Here is a 19,609-nt window from a genome sequence, read left to right on the forward strand (position 1 = left end):
TGTGGGGGGGGGGGGGCGGGACAACATTGGGGGGAGGGGGAAGGGGGAGCAGGACAGAGCGCTGAGGGCTGTGGTTTTACGTTTATCCAGGTGTGGTGGCCCACCAGGACATAATAGTTTGGTCCTTGCCATCTCCTCCTTTCTACCTCTGCCCTCGTTGCTACAAGGCGATGCTGATGCCTTGTAGCAACGAGGGTGACCATTTCAAGGGTTTTTGGAATCTAGGGTGGGAGGGCCTGGTGCAAACTAGGCCGGCAGGTCCTCTCTGGAGCCCGCTTCTCCCTCCCACAGCGACACTGCCCAAACCGCTCACTTCGCCCAGGGGGGTGTCCACAGGGACACTGAGCTGCCCTTATTTTCTTCTTTTTTGACACCTACGACCTGGCTCCTGGATCATGGGGGCAAGCGCCAGGGGTGGGGGTGGGGTGTTTCTGTGAGGTAGGGAACGCCCCCACCCAGGTGCACATCCTCTATTCTCTGATGCTAGACAGCTCCCTGCCAAGCCCTGCAGGGGACACCTAATGAGCGAGGGTCACTCCTTCACAGCCAGGAGGGAAGTACATATCTGAATTTCTTATTCCCTCTCGCCTCACCTCATACACGTTCATTCAGATTCATAGAGCAGCCCACACAGGGACACACCACACAAATGCACTCATCCATACACACCCAGACCAGGTATATGTGCCCTGTAAAGGCCCACACTCTCACATTTCAGGTAGCACTTTGCTATATCCCAGCGGTTCTCAACCTGTGGGTCGCGACCCCTTTGGGGGTCGAACGACCCTTTCACAGGGGTCGCCTAAGACATCCTGCATATCAGATATTTACATTATGATTCATAACAGTAGCAAGATTACAGTTATGAAGTAGCAACGAAAATAATTTTATGGCTGGGGGTCACCACAACATGAGGAACTGTATTAAAGGGTCGCGGCATTAGGAAGGCTGAGAACCACTGCTTCACACACGTGCGCACGCACGCGCGCGCACACACACCATCAGTATACATGTATCACGGAGGCACATCCCAGGCCATGTGTGCAACTACTTCCCAAGCAGACCCTGCTTTTTCCGGAGGCCCGTGAAAGGAAAAGGACCCCCTGCCACGCATGGCCCAGGGTGTGAGGCTGGGGCATTTAAAGAGATACTTTAACAATAAAAATTTATTTTAAAAAATAATAATAAAATAAAAAAATAAAGAGATAGTTTAGCCCTAACCGGTTTGGCTCAGTGGATAGAGCGTCGGCCTGTGGACTGAAAGGTCCCGGGTTTGATTCCGGTCAGGGGCATGTACCCTGGCTGCGGGCACATCCCCAGTGGGAGGTGTGCAGGAGGCAGCTGATCGATGTGTCTCTCTCATCGATGTTTCTAACTCTCTATCCTGCTCCCTTCCTCTCTGTAAAAAATCAATAAAATATATTTTAAAAAAATAGATATTTTAGGGACCAAAAGAAACTTTTCCTGCGTTTGGTTTAGGGACCTAGAACTTAATCGGCAGCCTATACCCACCTCCTACCCCAACATGCATTGGCCTTGGCCCCACAAGTAGGGGGGTCTCTGAAGAGTGGTCAGAGATCAACCCTCCGCTCTGTCACTTTGTTCGTTATCTCCTGCTGCCAGGAGCCGATGGTGCCTCAGGGAGACTGGATGGCTGAGCTAGAGAGATGAGGGAGGACTGCAGCCCCAGACTCCAGATGCAGATAGCACAGGTGCCAGCACATCAGAGGCCAGTGAAGTTGAGAGCCTGGCAGCACCTCTGGAACTGGGGAGGGCCTAGGAATCCAGGAGCTGGCCGGAGGGTGCTCCCCCAGAGGCCAGACCAGACAGGAGGGTGCTCCCCCAGAGGCCAGACCAGACAGGAGGGTGCTCCCCCAGAGTGCAGCAGCTCGGTGCACAGGACCCCCAGGCTGCCTGTGAATTCCCAGAAAGGGACCTCCACCCAAGAAATCAGTGCCTGGCACAGAGGTCCGGGAGGGGAGGGACATTAGGAAATGACCAGGAATCCAATCGTACCATGTGGGCACAAATTCGGGGGCTGCCACCAAAGGCCCACAGCCTGGGGTGCCCAAGACAGCAAGATCAAGGATGCCCCCACTCTTGACCCCTCGACCCATCAGAATCAAATCTCAGCACAACCCCCAATCAGGAATCCAAGGACGCAGAGCTGTGGAATGTGGTGGAAAGTTTACCCCTTTCCCAAGCTTCAGGGCAGTGCCTCCCCTGCCCCCAAATTAATAAACCAAATTCAGATGCAGACCCAACCTGCCTGATGCCCTGGGAAATGCCCCAGCCTCACACACCAGCTGCTCCCAGGAATAGCTCTGGCCCAGCAGGGCTGTCCGGCTCCCTCCCTCCGTTTGGAAGCCAGTATTTCCCCACCAGGAGTCTGAACACCAACAGCACAGACTTGGGGGACAGGGAGGCCCCTCAGGAAGAGGCTGCAGGGAGCGGATGGTGAATTGGCTGAGTCTTAGAATACTTCTACCATATAGGATAGGCCTCCCATCCCTGGTACAACCCTGTCTCTGATTTAAATAAATAAGCAAAACACAATTGTACTGTTTTTTTGTTTTGTTTTGTTTTGTTAAAAAAAAAAAAAAAAGACATCATGGCCAACTGGTAGGTCCCTAAGTCTCCTTCCATCCAGCAAAGCCAGAAAATGCCCAGGGGGCAGGGTACAGGGGCGGGAGCTGTAGGGAAGGAGGTGTGGAGCAGGAGGCAGAGGCGCAGGCTGTGAGCCAGATGGAGTCATCCTGGTGATCTTGTGGCTTTGACTACAAATGGAAGGAAACAGGACCCCAGGCAAGTCCCTCACTCCCGCCCAATCCCATTACACGGTCCTTTTCTCCATCAGGCACACACATGCCAATTACACATTCTTTCCTCCCACCCTGACTGCTCAGACAGGGGCCCCACCACCCCAGCCCTCTGTCCTGCAGGCCTTCCTAGGACCCTCTTCCCTACTCCACAGCAGGGATTCCGCTGCCAGGCAACCAAGCAGATGGCATTACCCCAGCCCCAAAGTAGGCTTGTCTCTCTGCAGGTCCTTGCCCTTGGAGGGCCTGGGGACGAAGAGAAGAGGAGCCTGGCAGCCCTTAGCTTTGGGAGCGGGTCTGGTCTCCTGACCATTGAGCCATCTGCTACCCCACACCTTCCCTGTGGCCTCCACTCTACCACTAGATTGAGGGCGGGACAGTGGTCAAGGTACACATCTACTTTCCTCCTCGGATTATGGGCATGGAAATTCTCTTCTCCCACAGACTTGTGTTCACCTTGTAGGAGGTGGTCCCAATGTCCAAATCAGAGGAAGTCAGAATTAGAGCGCCCCACCCCAGGCTGAGAACTAGAGTTGGCATGTAATATGTAGCCAGTAAATGTGTTTAGATGACTTGAATGAATAAAAGAATGAATGAATCCAGGGTCAATTTGGAAACACACCAGGGCTCCCCATTGCCACTCTGACCTCTTAGGCTATCTAAGCCCCAAGAGGACACCCCTAGGCTCCGGCTCACCCCAAGGGTACATCCATGCTCATCAACACACACACACACACCACACATGCCGAGGAAAACTTCTGGGCCAGAGGAAGAGCCAGGACTCAGATCCAGGCTCCAGGTCAGCTCTGCAGCCTCCAGGGGGAGGGGGAGCAGGGGGCAGGGAGCCCCCTGCCTGCTGGTAGGCCTCACTCGAGGAAGCTGTCAGCCAACTGGTGGCAGTCCAGCTCCTCCTTCGGTTCCAGGCCCCCCGGAAGCTTCACTCCTGTCTTCCAGTCCACACACCAGCACTTGCCACGCTGCCCATCCAGGGCGGGGTGGCACTGTCAAGACAAGGGCATGAGAGGTCAGTCAGCTGAACCCCAATCCCAGCACGGTCCCAAAATCAGACAATTGCTCCACGACACCCCCTGAGGCCAGAAGCTCTCTCATGAGCACAAATCTTCTGAGCTCGCTGAAGTAGAGCGAGAACTTGGCCAAGAAGGAAAGGTCCAGAGAGTTTTAAAAGGCAGGGCCCTGAGGAAGTTCTATAGCCTTCCTAGGGGGGAATTGGATCATAGGATTTAGAGGTGAAGCTGGATTTGAAAGATTAAGGTACAGGTCAGAGATGTTTTGAGTGTGTTCTCATTAGGTTGGGACTTTTAAGAATGGGATTAAAGCCCGGCTGGCGTGGTTCAGTGGTTGAGCATCAACCTATGAACTCGGAGGTCACGGGGTTCAATTCCCGGTCAGGGCACATGCCCAGGTTGCGGGCATGCGGGAGGCAGTCAATCAATGAATCTCTCTCATCACTGATGTTTCTATCTCTCTCTCCTCTCCTTCCTTTCTGAAATCAATAAATTTGTGTTGTTTTTTTTTAAAAGAATGGGATTATGGGTAATAGTGGGATCCAAGTTGAAGTTATGATACCATCAGGATAAAGAATTGCAGTTGAATTGGGAATTATGACTAAAACTTGAGTTTTAGTGAGACTCAGAGTCCAAGTCAGAAATAGAGTTGGGATAAAGATAGAGGTCAAAGTTAGAACAACTAAAGCAGTTGGGCTCAAGTTTGGGTTGGGATTAGAACAGGAAGGGGGGCGGGGGTGCATAGGGAAGGCAGGGGGCAAAGGTGTATTTAAGAGTCAGGATTAGCCCTAGCTGGCTTGGCTCAGTGGATAGAGCGTCAGCCTGCGGACTGAAGGGTCCTAGGTTCGATTCCAGCCAAGGGCACATGCCTGGGTTGCGGGCTCGATCCCCAGTGGGGGGCGTGCAGGAGGCAGCCGATTGAAGATTCTCTCTCATCATTGATGTTTCTATCCCTCCTCCCTTCCTCTCTGAAATCAATAAAATATATATATATTTTTTAAAAAAAAGAGTCAGGATTAAAGTTGAAGTGAAGGTTGTCTCAAGGGTCAGATTTAGTCTGGGGGATCAAGGGTCAAGGGTCAGACCTTTCAGTAGGAAAAATAATTGGGGGAAGAAAACCCATAGAAATGTCAACACGAAGAATGAAAGCTAATGTAAAGTATGGACTTTAGTTACTAATAATGTATCAGTATTAGTTCCTCAATTATAACAAATGTACCACACTAATATGAGATAGTAACAGGGGAAACTGGACTTCAAACAATTAAAAAAATTTTTAAAATAAAAATAAAAATTTAAAAAAAAAACAGGGGAAACTGGGTATGGGGGAGTAAATGCGAACTCTACACTTCCTGCTCAATTTTCTGTAAACCTAAACCTTCTCTAACAGAGTTTATGACTAAAAACAGAGTTTTGTTTAGTTAGGGGGGAAAAAGTTTTTAAAATTGAGACTAAAATAATTGGTGTTGGGAAAAAGGTTGCAGATAGGTTTGGCATTGGTTTAAGGGGGGGCCTCGTTGATTGCCAACTCATTGCACACCACTCATAACATCCTCAGGCCATGCTGGGATGTATAGACTCGGGGGCAGCCTTTCTTCTCCTAGCTAGGCCTCTGCTGGCTGCATGGCAACCCACTTTGAGGATTTATCATAGAGCGTGAGGTGTGAGAATGTGTGTGTCTATGCCCACAAGGGGCTGGAGAAGGAGATCCAGGCCAGGGCTCCCAGGGAACACCCAACACGAGGCACCCCAGTGCTCTGCCCAGATATACCACCCTTCCATGTGGGCCCAACTCTGACAGGCCAGAGATGGGGCTGGAGCAGGCCAGCCTTCTTGAACATCCCAGCTTCCTGGTGGCTTGTCAGAGGAACCCAGGGTATGAGGGACACAGAGGTTTCTACACTCATGTCTTCTCTTCTGCCTACCTCCTTCCTCTGCTTCCACCCGAAGCCCCTAACTCCAGCTGTCAGATCTGGCATCACCTCCATCCTGGCTGTACCCCAAGTGGTTTGGCTGCTCAACTTGGGGTAAGGGTCAGGCTGTTTCCTCCTTAACCCCTCATGACTTAGTCCCTCCATTTCCAGGGGAGACAGACATTTGATGACGAAGGAGAACTACTCATAGGAAGGGAGTAGGATGAGTGAGAAAGTGATGGGAGGCAGAGGTTGGCAGGTGTACCAGGTAAACATCTCAGATTGTGAATCAGAAGGTGAAAATAGTCCTGGATGGGGAAGCAGGATAGTTCGTCTGCCATTAACTTGCTCTGTGACTTTGGGCCTCAGTCTCCTCATCCCAAAATGAGTGATGTGGGCAAAATGAGCTGAGGTCCTAAAGCTGGGAGAAGGTTTGGGGAGGTTCCTAGGGGTTGGGGAGCCTCCCCCTTCCTGAGACATCTACCCTGGATGACCCTGTCTGATGCCCCGGGAGCTGAGGCCAGGGCCCAGCAGGAGACAGATGGTGACCCACCTGCTTGGGGTGGAAGTTGCCGTTGCGGTCGCAGTTGGGGATGGGGATGATGTAGAGGTCCTCGTGGGTGCGGCTCTGGGAGGCGGCCAGCCGCTCCAGGGCCCGGTGCAGCTCACTCTGGCAGGCGCCCTGGGGCTGGAGGAGAGAGAGAGGATGAAACTGCTCAGCAGAAGAGAAGAGGGGCAGGAGAACCAGGGATGGGGGTCATCTCAGGACGGAAGGCCTTGAAAGGAGGGTCAAAGCCCAGAGGTCAGGGTCAGGACCCAGTGAGGTGAAGGGCGTGGCTTGGGTTCTGAAGACACTGATGGGAAGAGCAGAGGGACACTGAAGACAGAATCTCGGACCAAAGAGCTTCTAAAAAGGAGAGGTGTGAAGGGAAGGAACCCTGTGGGAAAGGAGCTGTAGAAACCTATGGAGAAGGACTGGAAGGGGGTGATGTCTAAGCAGGAGGGATGAATGAAATCACACAATCAACAACTTGTAAGATCCAGGCATGGAGCCATCAGAACCATCCGTCAGAAAGGACGTTTGCCGGACTCTGAAACAGGGTCCCAAGGCCCCCTGCTATGGCCAGCATTAACCCTTTAGAGATTGAGAAGGTCTGGGGTGGGGAATCCAAGAGAAGGGCCAAGAAATATCAGGAAGCTTGGGGCAACCAACCAGGATAGAAGTATTTCAGTATTTAAAAATCACTTCGGCTGTACCAATATAGAGAACTACCAAGCAGGAATGGAATTTTAAGGAAAGGAATGAGGACTCTCTGGATCCTGACAACGTATACTGTACACCGTAGGCATCCAAAGAATGTTTACTGGATGAACATAGGCCAGATTGGTGGTGGTGGTGGTGTGTGTGCCTGTGAACATGTGCATTTGAGGTCAGGGGTCCTCACCATGGGCCGGGCTTCTTCCCGGGGTGCCCCAATGACCTTCATCTTGCCCCCATTGGTGTTCCGGTCTCGAATTTTGGCTAAGTACTTCCGCAGGCACTTGTGATCATGGGCACTGCAGGGGCTGAAGCTGTTGTTGGGGTGGTCACCTTCATCCTTGTCTGCAATCAGGCCAAGATGGGGAGAGGTCAGCACGGGGAAACGACAGAGCAGCACCCCAACCCAGCCCCCCACCTGCTTTCTGCTTCTTGGGGGCTCTCCCACCTGACACAGAAAGCACGGGGGTCTAGGAGCAGGAAAAAGTCAAAACAGCACCCCCGTCTCCTTCCCACTCCCCTGGAACTCCTCAGGAGACTATTCTTCTTGAAGTCCTTGACTTGCCCCTCACCCCACCCAGTCCGGCCCTCAGATGAGTCACCAGCTGCAGCTGCCCAGACGGGAGGTTCCCCTGGGCTCTGCTGAGAGGTCTGAGGCAGGCAGGGGGGGCCCCCCACTGGATCTTTTCTCCTAGTCAGCTCCTCCTACCACCCCCCTTCTCCATCTGCTCTCTCTTCCTGTCTCCTTTCCTGCTCTTTTCAGCGTCTGGCTGAGCCAGCCACAGGATCCCCAGGGCTGTCAGCCCTGCTGACCCTCTTCCAAATGGCCAGAATCAAAGTTTCCACGAGTGATGAGAAATCCAACCCAACAAGCTCTCCCCATTGGCTGGACAGGAGAAAAGTAGGAGTGGGTGTGTATGCCTGCATGTGCAAGTAAGTGTGTGTATACTTGTGTAATGCTCTGTGTGGCCCTAGGACCAAGAGAATACCTTCCACATCCCTTCAGTCCCCTATACCCTTAGACTTCAGACCCCTTCCAAAGTCCATGTCTGTTGCCCAGAGTCAGGGCACTGGGGATCTGGAGATGGGGGTGGAAAGGCTGGGCCTGCACCCCCTCCCTGGGATGTCCTGAAGACTCTATCTGAACTCAAGAAAAACCCAATTGCAACTGCTGCTTCTCCCTCCGGGCCACCAAATCCAGACGACAGGGCTGAGCTGGAGAAAGGGGTTGCAGATCAGAGCCTCCTCTGAAATGCTCAGCTTAGCAGCTCACGGCCGGCCTGAATGCAAAGCCCCTGCCAGCATTGCAGACGTTGGCGGCCAGACAGAAGGTTACATCTGGTTTGTGTCAGGATTTCTTTTTTTCCTGAGGCGTTCGCAGGTTCCTCCAAGTATGGCAGTGGACCCAGAGCTGCCTCTGGGTCGAACGGTATTTCTCTGCCTGGCCAGAGTGAGTTGGGGGCTGAAGGGGGAGGTCAGCTCTCTTTTTATTCTCCTCGTCCTGGGAGTGTGGGGAGAAACACACAGATGAAGAAAAACCAAGCAAGGAAGAATCGAGACCCTCAGAAAGTCTTTGTCAAGATTCCACACCAACGGTTATTTATAAAATTGAGTCATCAAGGATGGAAAGAAGGCTCTGTCACGAGTAGCGGGCTGGCTTAGAAAGAGGAATCGAAGGGAAGAAATAAACAGAGCAGAGATATACCCCGTCCCTCAGCATACTTAACATCCCAAGGACAGTCCAGAGGGGACTCACTTGTACCACCAACTCGAGCGCCCTTCAAACCTGGAAAGGTTTTTACTGTCTTTCCTTTGAGTGTGTTTTCATGGCCATAAAGGAAAGGGCTACTTTGCAGTGACCCTTATTCCGCTTGGTAAATGGGCAGAATGTTCTTGGGTTCAAGGAGTAAGGAAGAGTTTTCTACGAATGGGGCTGTCTTAGGAGGTAGAGAGCCCCACGGTACTAAGGTGTAGGGCGTCCGAGGGGTTGAGGCCTCAAGAATCTAGAGACATCTGGAGTAGAAGTTCAACTGCAACCAGGCTTTCCAATGTTGAGGTTCTATGAGTCCAAGTCCACAAATGACCAAAGCTTGAGGGATTATTAGTGGATATTTGAAAATGTGGATACCTTGATGTGTATAACATTCAGGACAACTGGGTCTACTCACTGAAACCTGGGGCTGCGTGGAGCCTAGAAGCATAGCTTATGTTCTTGTGTTGGGAGGGCCCCATGTCACATAGAGGTTACCTGGGGAAGATGAGCAGGTAGCATGCCTGGTCTCCCCATTTTTTGTTTCCCCACCACACGTGTGCCTAGCTTGTGTGTAAGCTTAGAGAAGAACACACAAAGACAGGGAGAGTAGCTCCTTAGTGTCTCTCATGGGGACATAGGTACCTGGACTATGTCCGTATCCGCCCACTCAGACACAGGAAGGCCGGGACTCAAGAATTACAAACATATACAAACAATCACACGTCCAGACACACACTTGTCCACGTGTGCACACCTACATGCACTCAGGCACTCTGACCCAGCCTGGGCAGACACAGACCTAGGGCAGGACACCCTGGCTATACCCTAGCTTGTTGACTTTTCATTTAATCTGTAACTTTTCCTTGACCAGCACACCAAGTACCCACCCCAAGGCACCTGGCTTGGGAGGGTGTCAGAGCATTGAGTCTCTGAAAAACATGAACCGAACCGTCCCACCTCCAAAACTGGCCACCTGGTGCTGCCGTCTGGAAAACCCCAATCCTGGTGGGCTCCCCTCCGAGCAGGGGCTGGAGTCAGACCTAGCCCCCTGAAAGATCTGACCTTCTGATTCCAAAAGGCTTGTTTGGGAGACGGGGCTTCCAAGGTAGACTACATCATCTCCTCCAGCTCCTGCTTGGAGCGAGGCCAATGACACGCAGCCACAGGGGAAACCTTGGTTTTTGCTCCAGCAACAGAGGAAGGGAAGGCACCCAGAGAAAGAAGAGGCTTCACAGCTTTGGCACTACTGGCTGCAAAGTTCATGGTCAAAGCTAGAGGATTTCTGCTTTCTTGCTGCCTGATTTCATCCCCATGATTCCTCCTCAACTCCAGCCCCTGCCCCACTCAAGACACCCAGCGTGAGACTGTGAGGTGGGTGGGTTCCAGGCATGACCTGGAAGGTCACCCACCTGCCCTGGAAGGCCTTTTTCCTCTTCCCCTGGACTCTGGCTGGAGAAGTCAAGACCACCATGTTGGGTACCAGACCCTTTCTTGGAGTTCTTGCTCAAAAGGGTGTCTCCCTCACTGTTGTGACACACTGCTGGCCTCAAGAGTCACAGACAAGGACAGCTGGCCTGTTCCTCCCGTGTTTATAGCAGGAAAAGGCATCAAAGTCTGCCCTACCTCTCAACTCCTCTGCATGTCCCCCAGCTTTATTCCGTTGCCTACTGTCCCCCAAAATCCCACCATCAGAGGAGGATTTAAGCTTCAAGTTAAATCCATTCAGCGTCCTCTTCATCACCATCTTCATCACTGCTCCACTTTATTGAGCTCTTACTCCATGCTAGACATCCCACCCTGTGAGGCAGGTCCTATTGTAGACTGGGTGGGAGGGAAGGAGGAGAGATGTATCTCTACAGCTCCTATGTCTTTAAACAGAAAGACTCCTGGTACCCAAGGCACCAATAATTCTCACTTTCCCAATACTAAAAAAAGTAATCATATTTAGCAGCTATGCTCCTCCTTCCTCCCTCCCACAGAGGCACAGAAATTCTGGGAAGGCCCTGTTCCCATGACACGACTGGATTCCCAGTACTGAAATAGGGGGGGACAGTGTTTGCTGTGTTGATTAAAAATTAACCTGGCCTGCACGTTCCCTAACCCTGTCCCAGAGGAACTCCCCAGTCCAAACGTCGATGCCACTGTCCACTCCCCCAGATTCCATGAATCCAGGGTCAGCGCACTTATGCAGAACTGTGGATTTCTGACGCACATGTCCACCCCATCCCCACTTCTGGTGGCCTGAGTGGTATTAATCCACAACCTGTTGTGGCTCAGAAAGCTAGGACAGGAAGGTGGGGGAGCCTGGAGATGGAGGGGGGGCCTGCCCCTGGGGCAAATAGTAGACAACTGGGCCACAGCCGTTCAGGGGAGGGGGCATGCCATGTGGCTACCCTCCCTCAGTCACTTGCTGAAGCTCAGCCCCAAGAGGAAAAGGCAGAGAGAAGAGGCTTAGGTCCCCAAGCCTTGGGACCTAGGAGGGACAGTGGCCTATTGTTAGTGGGAAGCTAAAGAGAATAGTAGAGACAGGGGCCAAGCCCTGGACACTTTGTCTCACCAGAGACCTTGCAGGGCTACTGCACAACTCTAGGGGGCGCCCTTCACGTGGTGCTGTGCGGCCCGAGCTGTGGCAGAGGGTTCTTCTGTGATGGCTGGGAAGAGGGCAGGGACACAGCTTGCCAAAAAGGTGCCTAGTTTCCCCAGGGTCCCCCTCACTTAGCCTTTCCCTCTCCAGGTAGTGCATGCACTGCGTGGGTGGAGGACAGGCAAGGAAGGAGGGGTGAGGGGTGTTAGAGACCCGGGCCCTGTAATCCGAAGGGGACCTAAAGCCACCCTTGGAGGTGGGTTTGCATGACACCCACAAAACAATTACACTGTTCATGCTCTCCAAAGCTCCCAGGAAAATGGATTTTTCTCCACTACAGGATGGGGTGTTCCTTCCCAGCCAAGGAAAATGGGTGCCCAAGACCCTCTGAGGGTTCTTCTGCCCCATGTTCAAGTTGGTGAGAGGAGGAGGCTACCAACCGTCCTAATCAGTTGCCAGGTAACCGTGGTGGAGGAGGGAGATACAAAGAGAATGTGGTCCTGTTCTACGCAGGGAGCCCAAGGGCTCAGCCCTCACTCCTAGTCTGGTCTGGTACCAGTACCCCTCCTCTCCCACTGGCACCGGCATCTCTGCCCCCATGATCAGCGACTTATTCCCCGAGGACTGCCCCCCTTCCCAGATGTGCTGGGTGCCAGGCAGGCATTTCTCCTAGAATGTTTTCTGCTGACCCATCTCTTGTTGCCCAGGGGCAGGAAGAGCGGGGAGGTCTGAAGCCCAGACCCCTGGGGTCCACCTCCTTCCTGTTTTCCCTGCATCCTGCTCTCCTCCAGCTAACAAGCTGCAGAGGATTGAGGAAGTGGAGCGGTCTGGGACCCAGGGCAGGAAGCCTGGGGCCAGAGTCCCAGCATCCGGACTGTAACAATGGAAGCTTCAAGCACCAGGAAAAGAGACAGAGAGGCACAGGGAGAGCAAAACAGAGTCAGAGAGGGAACAAGGTACAAAAGCAGACACAAGGAAAGGCAGGCAGAGAGAGAGAGAGAGAGAGAGAGAGAGAGAGAGAGAGAGAGAGAGAGAGAGAGAGAGAGATTCCAAAAGTAGCAGAAAGACAGGAACAAAGAAACAGCGACACAGAAAGAGACCGCTGTGGCCCACTTGCCTACGATTTGCCCCAGGGGCAGAAACAGGAAAGGGTACTAAGACAGAGAAAGAGAAAGAAACTGACGGTGGGCAGAAGGTACTGGGGAAAGGAGAACTCCAGAACGTTGCTTGTGAAACCAGAGGCTGAAAGACACAGCAGGAAAGAACAAAGAGAAAGAAGGAAAGAGACTGAGAAAGATTAGGAGCAGCAACCGAGAGGCTCACGGAGAAATGGAAAGGAGAAAGGATAAGAAAGAGTTTAAGGCAAAGGGCCTGCTAAGTCTGTCTCCCTCTCTCTCTTCTTTACTCTCTAGCCCACACCCGTTAGGTTTCTGCAGCTCTGGGCTGGGAGCCCAGACTTGCTTCTTTCTGCCACCTCAAATGGCACCTGCCAAGAGAAAAAAGAGGGGTGCCTGTGTACCAGGGCAAGAGGAGGTGCCCAGGCCCCGTAGAGAGACCCCTGTCTTCCCAGTACCCCCCAAACCGCTAGGTGAGCTGGCCTGGGGCTTTGGGGAAGGGCAACTCTGCTGCCCCTCACCACCAAAGCCCCTCTCAGATGCATGTCCCAGTCCTCCCACCTCAATGTCAAAGTCCAAGATCTGGCTTTTCAGACCCCTGGGGTTTTCACCTGTGGTGAGGGGATCAGCAACAGGAAGCTCCCCTCCCCCCAATTCCCATCCCCACCCCCATCCTCCAGTTATCTGGCTCACTTGCAGGCTGTGGGCTGGCCCAGGTCACTTAATTTTCCACTCTTGCACCAGCAGCCAAGACTACTCTTCCCAAGTAGGCATCCTTGGGAGGTCTGAGATGGAGGGATGGGACAGAGTCCTCCTTGACAGTGGCAACAGGCTGTTAAGAGACTGGGTAGCAGTTGGCTTGGCTGAGCCTGTCCCATGCCAGGAGGGCCCTGCCACCTACCTGCCTTCTCCTCAACTCACAGGGGATTTTCAAGGACCTCCCGGGCCAGCCCTATTGGGAAAGGGGCTTCTGGGAGGGCCGCACACCAGGGAGGACGTGCAAGGGCAGAGGCACCTTACCAGTGGGCTGCACGCTTCCCTGGATGGCCTCGATCTCCGCCAGTTCCATGCACACGCCTTGCCCGTGCATCAGTGTGTGCAGGGGCTTCTCCACTCCCCGAGGAGGGTAGCAGCGCAGGCCCGAGCCGCAGCGGGGGGTGTACACCCCGCAGGGCATCCCCTTGCCCAGGGCGCAAGTGGCACAGCAGCCGCAGCCGGGCTCACGCACCAGCTCCTCGCAGCCCACGGGGGGGCGGCAGCGAGCCAGCTTCTCCTCGGAGCAGGGCGGGCAGTGGATGGCTTCGTCTCCCAGGCTCGGCCCGGGCCAGGCGGCCAGCAGCAGCGCGGCCACGAGGCAAAGAGGCAGCATGATCGGGCGAGGACGGGGCGCTGGCGCCAGGTGCGGGCGGGGAGCGCGGGCGCGCGGGCTGGCAGCAGGAGGCACACGGAAGCAGCTCCCGGCGCGCCTGAAGGACCGGATCGGGAGAGCGTGGGGAGACGGGGCGGCCCCGCTAGCGGACAGAGAAGGAGCCAGGGAAGTTAGCAAGCGGGCTGGAGAGGAGCGATCCTGGCCACCGAGGCGCTGCGCCGCATCCTCGGCCGGGTCCAGAAGGCGGGGGGTAAGGGACAGAGCGGCGGCCCGGGACGGCTACCCCGGACTTTATAGCAGCCTCTGGCCACACCCCCAGCGCCTTCCCAGAGGTGGGGGATCAGGCTAGGGAGGGAGGGAGAGGGGGAGCGGGAGACGCAGCCGTTAGGGGGAGGGGGCGCTCTCCTGAGTCCCCGCCGCCGCCTCGGCTACAGCTGAAAGTCCTTTTCTGCCCAAGAAGGAAGCAGCGCAGTTTGGAAGCCCTGATAGGCGCCGCCGAGGGCGCTGCAGAACCAGAGCCCGGGAGGGGAGAGGAGGCAGTTGGAGAAGCGAAGAGGCTACTCCTTGGCCCCCTCCCCCAACCTTGGAGGATTCATCCCGACCCACAAAGGTGGCCCCAGGCCCCCCACTGAGAGCACAACCTTGGACTCCGACTCCGGGTGGGCTCCGCGGATTCAGTCTCCCTGGCCAGTCCTTTCCACCCTACCCGAGTGCTTCCTGTCTCAACCAGTCGGGTGAGGTGGGGGGGGAGAAGTACAGGTACACAACGAGGGGCCTAGAAGGGCCTCACGGACCTAAGACTCTCTTCACACTTGCCCCTTCCAACCCCCTTCCTCTCCCAGCCTCCCAAGGTTCATGTGGGCCCCGGTCCCCTCTGCCTTCCCCAGTGGAATCACTGAACTGGGGAGGGAGGTGCCCACCCTCTTCCTCCCTCCCGGATATTTGCTTTTACTGCCCAGACCCACTCCTGGGGGGGGGGGGGAGTGGCTTGGGAGAGTGCCACTCTGTGTGCATACAAATTGTGCAATGCACAACTCCAGAGGGCACCATTTCTCTTGCAGTCTTTGTAGATTTGTATATGGTTTTGAGGAAGGGGTGCCTTTTTCTCATTCCAGTGTTGCTATTTGGGGTTGGCCAGGCCCTTTGTGAGATCCTGTTGATGCCTGTGACCTTCACCCTTGCCTCAATCCTGCTGATTGGGAGGTCCACCAGGGTAACATTTGGAGCAGGGACCCATCTCCTAGGTTCTCTCTCAGTTCCCCTAATACTTCCCCCATCCTCCCCCGCAAACGCTTCTGCTCTCCTGGAGCTGGCTCCTGTCCAGGCATAATTGGTGACCCACTGTGGATTTTTTTTTTTTCTTTGCCTAGAAAGCTGCAGGGCAGCCAAGCTGAAATGCAAATCAAAGACCCTCTTCCTGCTTCCTCTCCCAGAACAGGGGTCTTTGTCTCATGGGGACTGCACCCTCTCCTACTTTGTGCACGTGCAGACTGTACAGGTGATAGGAGGGAGAGAGGGACTGGACGCTGGAACTGTAGGGACAGAACCAAAAGTTGCAAACTGACGGCACCTACTGGCAACCATCAAGACTGCAGAAGGCCTGGCGAGTTCTGGCCAGGGACGAGGATTCTCAATTGTAACTGAAAAATAAAAATTTTAAATAATAATTTTAAAAAGCCCTAGCTGGTTTGGCTCAGTGGATAGAGCGTCGGTTTATGAATTGAAGGGTCCCAGGTTTAATTTCGGTCAAGGGCACGTGCCTGGGTTGCAGGCTGAATCCCCAGTTGGGGGTGTGCAGGAGGCAGCTGATCATTGATGTTTCTACCCCTCCCTTCCTCTCTGAAATCAATAAAAATATTTAAAAAAAAAAAAAAAGATTATAGGATTCTCTCCATGCCATTTCACAGACCAACTGGGGTCTCTTGTACCCCAGAGCCAGGTCCCTCAAGTCCTGGGGGGAAGCCCAGCCTGTCCCTGATTCAGAAAACTGCCCTAAGCGCTGTTCCCTTCCTACATTATACTGGGCCCAGTTCTGCCATCAACTTATTGTATGAACTTGGACACCAGCTTCATGGAGCTTGAAAGTCCTGTGAAATGAAGATAGGCCACTTCCACCTATCCTACCTCTTAAGCTCTTATGAGAATAAAATGGGACCGGAAGGGATGGTTCTGATCTCAATGCCAGACTTGTCCTCTAGACAGCAAAGGTGCTGGGAAAGATAGCGTTGCAGAACATGGAGGAAGGTGTGCAGGAGAGACTGGAGTGAGCCAAGAGAAATGCCTGGGGGTGAAGCATGAGTGTAGATGAGTGTGGGGAACTGGAAAGGTTTCAGGCGAGACACATGCTCACACCTCTACCCCAGCACCACCCCTCAATCCATCCTCTGATGCCCCCCTATCACTGCCTGGGATAATTCCAAGGAGGCAGGAAAATGGACATGAGACCTTCCAATCACCTCCCATCATTCATGCAACACATATTTATGCAACAGCTATTGTGCACGGACTTTGTGCTGTATTCAGGATGTACAGGGGATTCAGAAATGGCCAAGATCACTCTTTGCTCTCAAGGAGCTCACTGCCTAGTGAAGGGAGACAGGTATATAAATAAAATAAGTCTAAGAAGGATGCGGGTGCCCCGGGGGCATTTCTATGGGGCATGATGGGGACCCAGAGGCACAAGTGGTAAGTTAGTTCTACATCCAGGACATGGAAAGACTTCATGGAAGAGGTGTGAACTTGAGCCAAGGTTACATGGTCTTCCATGTTAGCATAAGGTGACCTGGATTCTAATCCCAGTTTTGCTATTGGACTCACTGGGGAACCTAAAACCAGTTACTTAAGCTCTCTGAGCATCACAATCCTAACCTGGAAGATGGGACTTTGCAATAAGAAAGAAAGAAGGGTGGAGAGGGGAGAGAAATAGTGGCCTGTGCACACAGTAGGCACTGAGTGTTTATTTCCTCCTCCCCCGCTCTTCTGGAAACTCCAACTTCTCCGCAGGCGGGAGATCCCTTGGTAGCAGGACTTGTGCCTCCCACACTGGACTGGAGGACTGGTTTAGTGTCTCCCTCCCCCCTCCCAGGCCTGCTGGTGTCTGGGAGATGTTGTATACAAGGGCCATAGGATTTGGAGTCACAGGACCTAGGTTCAAGGCGCATATGCTGGACATGGTCTGAGTGCTTCACTCATATGTACTTCACAACAACCTCGTGGAGCGAGTGCTTTTTAAGATAGAGAAACTGAGACACAGAGAGGTATGTAAGTTAACTCAAGGTCACACAGCAAGGAAGTGGAAGAGCAGAGATATGAACCCGGGCAGTCTGTATGATTAACCTCTATGTTTTACTGCCTTCCAAAATAGCTGTCATAAGCATTCCAAACAAATGCCAAGGATGAAAGACTATGGTACAGAGTGCAAGCTGGCTGTGGGGGGTCAGAGCAGAGGTAGCATTAACGTGAGGACTGGGTCCCAGGCCTCCCCATAACTTTGGCTTCCCAGCCCCTCCCTGGCTTCCCTGGACTGCCCCGTGTGCCCACACTGAGTAGGGACCTCAGCTTCCCTCCATGTCAGCTGATATGTAGGCCCCAGGTATGGCATCCTCCACAGTCATCCCAGGTGTGTGGGCTGGACAGTGACACATTAGTCCGGCTGCCTCCTTGGCCAGCAGGGCCCCACTCTTGGAGAGACCATTTCAGGAGAGTGAGGATTTCCACAGAGACCCATAGAAGAGGTCTGGTCCAGAGGACAGAGCCTGAGTCCTTCCCTTAGGACATTCAGCTCAAGAAGTGGACACCCAGGCCGGGGAAGGGTGGGGAGAGGAGAGCCCATCTGCAGTTGGGTTGGCCAGGATCCAGTTTCATATCTCCAGTCCCCCCAGCTCTGCTCCTTGCCAGCTTTGTGGCCACTTCCCCTTCCTGAGCTTCCGTCTTACCATCTGTAAAATAGGGGAGGGGAACTCACTGAATTGTGAAGATCCTTCCAGCGTGGGCAGTTTAGGAATCTAGGTCTTCTTTAGTCCTTTTGCATGGTCCTAGGCCCAAAACCAAGATGTGGAATATGGAGACTGTGATACAGAAAACAAATTTGTACAACTACTTGGAAACAACCAACAATTCCACCCCCAGGTATACACCCAATAGAAATGTGTGTGCGTATATATTTAAAAACAGGCAAAACGCCGAAACCGGTTTGGCTCAGTGGATAGAGCATCGGCCTGCGGACTCAAGGGTCCCAGGTTCGATTCCGGTCAAGGGCATGTACCTTGGTTGCGGGCACATCCCCAGTGGGAGGTGTGCAGGAGGCAGCTGATCGATGTTTCTCTCTCATCGATGTTTCTAGCTCTCTATCCCTCTCCCTTCCTCTCTGTAAAATATCAATAAAATATATTTTTAAAAAATAATAATAAAAATAAAAAAATAAAAAAAATAAAAACAGGCAAAACTAGTTTATGATTTTAGAAATCAGTATAAAGGTTACTCTTGAGGAAAAGGGTGGGATTCATTGCTGAAAGGGGTCTTATGGGGTACTAAATACTAAATAATGTTTAGTATTTAGTTACATAGCATATTCACTAAGTGAACATTCGTTAAGCTAGATATTACTTATTTCTGCACTTTTCTGTACGTTATACTTTAATTTTTTTAAAGAAAAAACTTTTTGGTTTATTTTTTTTAACGAGGCCTGGCTCTCATGCTTGCTCTCAAGTCAGCCTGCCTGGACTGGACTCCTGGCAGTAGATTTAGGACAGGTTAGCACACTCCCTGTGCCTGAGTAGCCTCCTCTCTCATTTAAGTGACTATTATATAGGATGCCGGTAATGATTAAATGAATGAATCTGTATAAAATGCTTCCAATGATCCCTGCTACATATTAAGTGCCCAATAAGTGGTAGTTACTAGCCATAATCAGAAAAGTGAGATGAAGAGCCTGGAGCCAAAATGCCTGTACTGCATTCTGGATTTGCCATTTACCAGCTCTGTGACTTTAGCCACGTGACATCCTCCCTCTTATCCTTACATGCCCTCGGTTGTAAAAGAGGGATAATGCCGCCCTGGCCAGTTTATTCTGTGGCTAGAGTGTCGGCCCGCAGACCGAAGGGTCTCGGGCTCAATTCCCAGTCAAGGGCATCTACCTCGGTTGCAGGCTTGATCCCTGGCCCCGTCGGGGCAGGTGCAGGAGGCAACCAATTGATGTGTCTCTCACACAAATGTGTGTCTCTCTCACCCTCCCCCTCTTCTCCACTCTCTCTAAAAAAGAAAAAAAAAAATCAATGGAAAAAATATCCTCTGGTGAGGATTTAAAATAAATAAATAATAAATAAAAGAGGGATAATGCCAGCTCAGTCTGATAGGACTGTTTGAGAAACTACAGAGACAATGTGTGTAAAGCACTCAGCACAGTGCCTGGCACAGAGTAAGGCTCAATACACACTCGTCATTATGATTACTGATCACCATGGTAACTCTATAAATACACTTTTAGGTGGGACTCCAGGTAGTAAAAAGACTGGCTTCAGGTCACAAGCAACTGTAATTTAAACCCATCTGTGGGAAGGCACAGAGCCTGTGCCCGAGCCCCAACTGGCACACCTACCAACCCAGAAGTGTCCTATCCTGGCAGGTTTGCCCAAACGCAGACAGTGCCTCTTCCTCCCGCCAGGCGGCCCTTGTCAGGATTCTGTGTACCAAGAGGCTATTGTACCCTCCCTGCCTGCCCAGCTCTAGTTGTGGGAAGAGAAGGTCAAAGAGAGAAGCCACAGTGCCCCTAGCT

The 19,609-nt window shown here is 52.7% G+C and overlaps 1 protein-coding gene across 2 annotated transcripts; it reads right to left on the minus strand.

Moving 5' to 3' along the window:
* Positions 1 to 2,591: 2,591 nt before the first annotated feature.
* On the minus strand, positions 2,592 to 14,730 carry IGFBP4 (insulin like growth factor binding protein 4). Of its 2 annotated transcripts, XM_080679563.1 has the most exons (5): positions 14,478 to 14,730; positions 13,488 to 13,978; positions 7,203 to 7,360; positions 6,311 to 6,445; positions 2,592 to 3,820 (listed from the first exon to the last, which is right to left on the minus strand). In XM_080679563.1, exons 2-5 carry the CDS (start codon positions 13,834 to 13,836, stop codon positions 3,686 to 3,688), a joined length of 777 nt encoding a protein of 258 aa, XP_080535689.1. In that variant the 5' UTR covers positions 13,837 to 13,978; positions 14,478 to 14,730; the 3' UTR covers positions 2,592 to 3,685. The 2 variants fall into 2 exon arrangements, with proteins under 2 accessions (XP_080535689.1, XP_080535688.1); XM_080679562.1 differs by lacking the exon at positions 14,478 to 14,730 and having other exon boundaries at positions 13,488 to 14,097.
* Positions 14,731 to 19,609: the final 4,879 nt, after the last annotated feature.

This window comes from Plecotus auritus, assembly GCF_963455305.1.
Source record: "Plecotus auritus genome assembly, chromosome: 7".
In the NCBI taxonomy this organism is placed as follows: domain Eukaryota; kingdom Metazoa; phylum Chordata; class Mammalia; order Chiroptera; family Vespertilionidae; genus Plecotus; species Plecotus auritus.

Bases quoted from the DNA above. Each gene is read 5' to 3' on its own strand.
- IGFBP4 (XM_080679563.1), bottom strand. From the start codon at position 13,836: ATGCTGCCTCTTTGCCTCGTGGCCGCGCTGCTGCTGGCCGCCTGGCCC. The intron at 7,361-13,487 runs GTAAGGTGCCTC...GCCTGATTGCAG, and splicing joins GGGAAGCGTGCAGCCCACTG to ACAAGGATGAAGGTGACCAC. The intron at 3,821-6,310 runs GTGGGTCACCAT...TTGTCTTGACAG, and splicing joins GCAACTTCCACCCCAAGCAG to TGCCACCCCGCCCTGGATGG.